This window comes from Nicotiana tomentosiformis, chromosome 5 (genome assembly GCF_000390325.3).
Source record: "Nicotiana tomentosiformis chromosome 5, ASM39032v3, whole genome shotgun sequence".
Classification (NCBI taxonomy): domain Eukaryota; kingdom Viridiplantae; phylum Streptophyta; class Magnoliopsida; order Solanales; family Solanaceae; genus Nicotiana; species Nicotiana tomentosiformis.
In genome coordinates, this window is record NC_090816.1 from 124,620,108 (window position 1) to 124,624,109 (window position 4,002).

The 4,002-nt window shown below is 35.4% G+C and overlaps 1 protein-coding gene across 1 annotated transcript; it reads left to right on the plus strand.

The window, feature by feature from the left end:
* Positions 1–221: 221 nt before the first annotated feature.
* On the plus strand, positions 222–2,879 carry LOC104109786 (probable cysteine protease RD19D). The gene is made up of 4 exons (XM_009619146.4): positions 222–823; positions 1,891–2,010; positions 2,090–2,333; positions 2,426–2,879. The coding sequence occupies exons 1-4, from the start codon at positions 296–298 to the stop codon at positions 2,695–2,697; spliced, it is 1,164 nt and encodes a 387-aa protein (XP_009617441.1). The 5' UTR covers positions 222–295; the 3' UTR covers positions 2,698–2,879.
* Positions 2,880–4,002: the final 1,123 nt, after the last annotated feature.

Here is a 4,002-nt window from a genome sequence, read left to right on the forward strand (position 1 = left end):
CGAAATAAAATAATTTTATATTTTATCGTAAAATTATTATACCTTATCTCACGAATCAAACGAACCCTACAAATTTATACTCTATTTTAAGTGAGTGTTAAAACTAGGGAAGATACTTAAATAAATACAAGAAAAGGGCCGATTTTCAATATTGAAGTCAAATGACCAAATTCGTAATTCCACTACCTGTCACGTAAACCATTTGCCTATTTCTTCTTCAACCTACGTCAAAACACACAGAACCGAAAAAACAAAGCTAAAAGAGCAGAGCAAGAACTTATAAAAGAACCAAAAAATGGAAAAAGGAGGGGGTTTAGGTCTAACTTACGCTTTAAGCGTTACAATTCTAACATGCGCATTTTCTGTCCTTCCATTCCAACATGCAGCAGCAATAATTCCAGAAGCTTTCAAAATCCGGCAAGTCACTGACGACCAAAACTACCCAACAACCACCGCTTCCGCCGTTAACCACCACCACAACCTCCTCGGCACCGCCACCGAACACCGGTTCAAGTCATTCATACAAGAATACAGTAAAGAGTATACTACACGCGAGGAGTATATACACCGTCTCGGGGTTTTTGCTAAGAATCTATTAAAGGCAGCTGAACACCAGGCTTTGGATCCTACGGCTGTTCATGGAGTTACTCAGTTCTCTGATTTAACGGAAGAGGAATTTGAGAAGATGTATATGGGTGTTAAAGGTGTTGGCCGGACGACTTCCTTGTTGAGGCAGGGACACGCGCCGCCGCTGGAAGTGAAGGGATTGCCGGAGAGTTTTGATTGGAGAGAGAAAGGTGCTGTTACTGAGGTCAAGATGCAGGTGAGTTGTATGTTATCAGTATGGAAAAAGCTTGCTTTGGTTTAATTTTTGTTACTTACAGTATACATAGTTTCCCATAAATTTGCTTTAAAAAACTTTATACTTCGGTCAAAATTAAAAAGCTTAACTATCTAAACCACACAAATAATAGAGGGAGTTATACATTGGCAGTATTATGTAGTAACTTTTTGATACTATCAGGTTATCTCATAACTATAAGCTACCGTCCGTAGAAGTGAGATTAATAATCTGAAAATGAAAAATAAAGCAGATGCTTACTACATTATTGATACATATTACTACATGTTAAAATACATTGATAGAATAAAATTGTCAGCATGTATAATGAAGTTAACACCAATTTGCAAACCTCAAAACAAAAGACTATGCCAATTTTGCTTCACTTTATTAAAATTAATAAGTTTGCAAATAATTTAAATCTTTCATGAATTTACTTTCTTATTTAGCCTTTGGAGAGTTGATTAGTATAATTTGTTAAGTGAGCCTAATGCTTTAAGATTCCTAGCTACTTTTATAACAAAACTCAAACAATTAGAAGCTATATGAAAACATTAGTACGCCTTTATGGAGTTGATTCATTTCAGAATATCAAGATGATGTATATTTTTTGGTTTTCCACCGGGTGCCAGCCCGGCCCGGCCAGAGTAATTCAATCAGATCTGTGCCAATAAGTCCCACCTTGGAGGCGGCTCTATTCCCGGGCTAGAATCAACTTTCATGAGATATATCAAGCTTACTCTAATCAACGGCGGATGCACTACTTCTAAAAGCACATAAATACTGTATTTTGGATGGGCAAAATATTTTTATCATGATTTCAATATTGAACAGATGACTTGAATCTTTTGGTGTGACAAATCATGTTCTAGTTCCTTTAGCAAACAAAATTGAAAATCCTAGCTATGAGCAACATGCATGCTTCTTGTTCTACTTGTATATTTGTATATATTTGAGTCATATTGTAGAAATTCCTATATCCTAGAGAGAGGTGAAAACAGATGTTATTCTGGTTAATTATAGTGATATTCATTGATTCGTGAATGCAGGGGACTTGCGGATCATGCTGGGCGTTTAGCACGACTGGATCCATTGAAGGCGCCAACTTCATTGCTACCGGCAAGCTTCTTAATCTTAGTGAACAACAACTTGTAGATTGTGATCACACGGTTAGCTCTTCTCAGATTTGTTTTGTACTTAGTACCGTATACATTCGTGACTTATGACCATTCTTTTTCTTGTGTAAAGTGTGACATAAAGGACAAAAAAGCTTGTGATTCTGGATGCTCGGGAGGCCTAATGACGAATGCTTACAAGTACTTAATTGAGGCAGGAGGAATAGAAGAGGAAGATTCATATCCATATACTGGTAAACGCGGCGACTGCAAGTTTAATCCAGACAAAGTCGCTGTAAAAGTTTCGAACTTCACCAATATTCCCATCGATGAGCAACAAATCGCTGCTTATTTAGTCAATCATGGACCACTCGCAGGTAAGCACCCCTCATCGCAACCATTTCTTGATATGATATGTGCACGAAGATCTCCACTAGACTAAAGGGTACTTGAAAATTTGTTTGTGTAGTCGGGTTGAACGCTGTGTTTATGCAAACGTACATCGGAGGTGTATCGTGTCCGCTAATATGTGGAAAGAGGTGGATAAACCACGGAGTTTTGCTAGTTGGTTATGGCTCGAAGGGGTTCTCAATCTTGAGATTGAGCAACCAGCCATATTGGATCATAAAGAACTCGTGGGGAAAGCGATGGGGCGAACACGGCTACTACAAGCTTTGTAGAGGACATGGTATGTGTGGAATGAACACAATGGTTTCAGCTGTAATGACCCAAACCTCCTAAGAAGATGAATAAGTAGGTCTAAAGTCTCTGCTCCTAAACTCTTTCAAGTTATAATAATAATTTTTAGTGTAATTGAAAAGGGTTCCTTCTCTCTTAAACTTCATGTATAAAGGTTTCTTCTCTTTTAGACTTGAAAGGCTTGGCCACTACAACTATGGATTCTAAATTATGTGGTTTTTATTTGTTAATGTTGTGAAAATGTCGTGTATTCTGTCCGATTTATTGCATTATGTTTCTTAATTTATGATGGTATAATCTTTTTGTGAATGATTATATGATGCCTAATTTGATTATGTTCATCCAATCATGCATTTTTAGGTTAGATTTAACGGGCCTTACATTGCGCAAATGGGCTAAGGCCCATTAAAAACTCAGAGAGGATGTGTACTGGTCAGAACTGGTTGAGCCGTAGAAAACCATGTCAGAACTGGTTGGGCCGTAGAAAACCACGAATAATATAGAGAAATTGTCATAAAGCATTGTAGTTTAGAGCCTAATTACCCTATATAATTATAGTTTGTCAAATTACTATTCGTAGTTATTGTTTAATTGTTACCAGCTTGTATCACGCGCAATGAATAGAGCATGTGTCAACTATATTCGTTCTCGCAAGTATCGACGGTATCATTCGTGCAATTGTATTGAGCGCAGAACGAATATAATGTTTTGAAAATGATATCTGTATCGATTGTATTCGTTTGTGTAGCAAATATAATCAAAGTAAAATACATAAAAAAAAATAGAACGTTCTCATTGAGAGTCAAACTCGAGACTTTTGCTTACTAAGCGGGTGTTCTAACTAATTAAACTATGAGAATTTGTTGCTCTTTTGTTTCAATTAAAAAATAATTAATTTTTTATTTCAGTATTAGTTGTGGATTTGTTATAAAATTTGAATATATTATAAATGATAATTTTTTGAAAGTATAGTTACAAATAATAAATACAATATATATATATATATATATATATGTTGTGTCGCTTAATTTTTCAATAATATACAAACAGACAAAACAAAAAGGTAAGCGAAAAAAAAACATTTCTTGTTTGGCACGAATAATACACCACGAAAGAAGCATGATTCTATAAAAAGAGTTAGGCAATTTGTTTATTGATGATGAACTCTTAGAACTAAATTAATTAAACTTAGTTGTTGGTAAGTTGTAGCTTTCGATATTAACCTTATCCATGGAAGCTTCGAGTATATATGAGTAAACTATGATTCTCATAAAAATGCCACACAATAAATTTATACTTTAATAGTATCAACACCCAACCATTAACTATTGGTAGTTGAAACTATGG

Bases quoted from the DNA above. Each gene is read 5' to 3' on its own strand.
- LOC104109786 (XM_009619146.4), top strand. From the start codon at position 296: ATGGAAAAAGGAGGGGGTTTAGGTCTAACTTACGCTTTAAGCGTTACA. The intron at 2,011-2,089 runs GTTAGCTCTTCT...TCTTGTGTAAAG, and splicing joins TTGTAGATTGTGATCACACG to TGTGACATAAAGGACAAAAA. The intron at 2,334-2,425 runs GTAAGCACCCCT...TTGTTTGTGTAG, and splicing joins CAATCATGGACCACTCGCAG to TCGGGTTGAACGCTGTGTTT.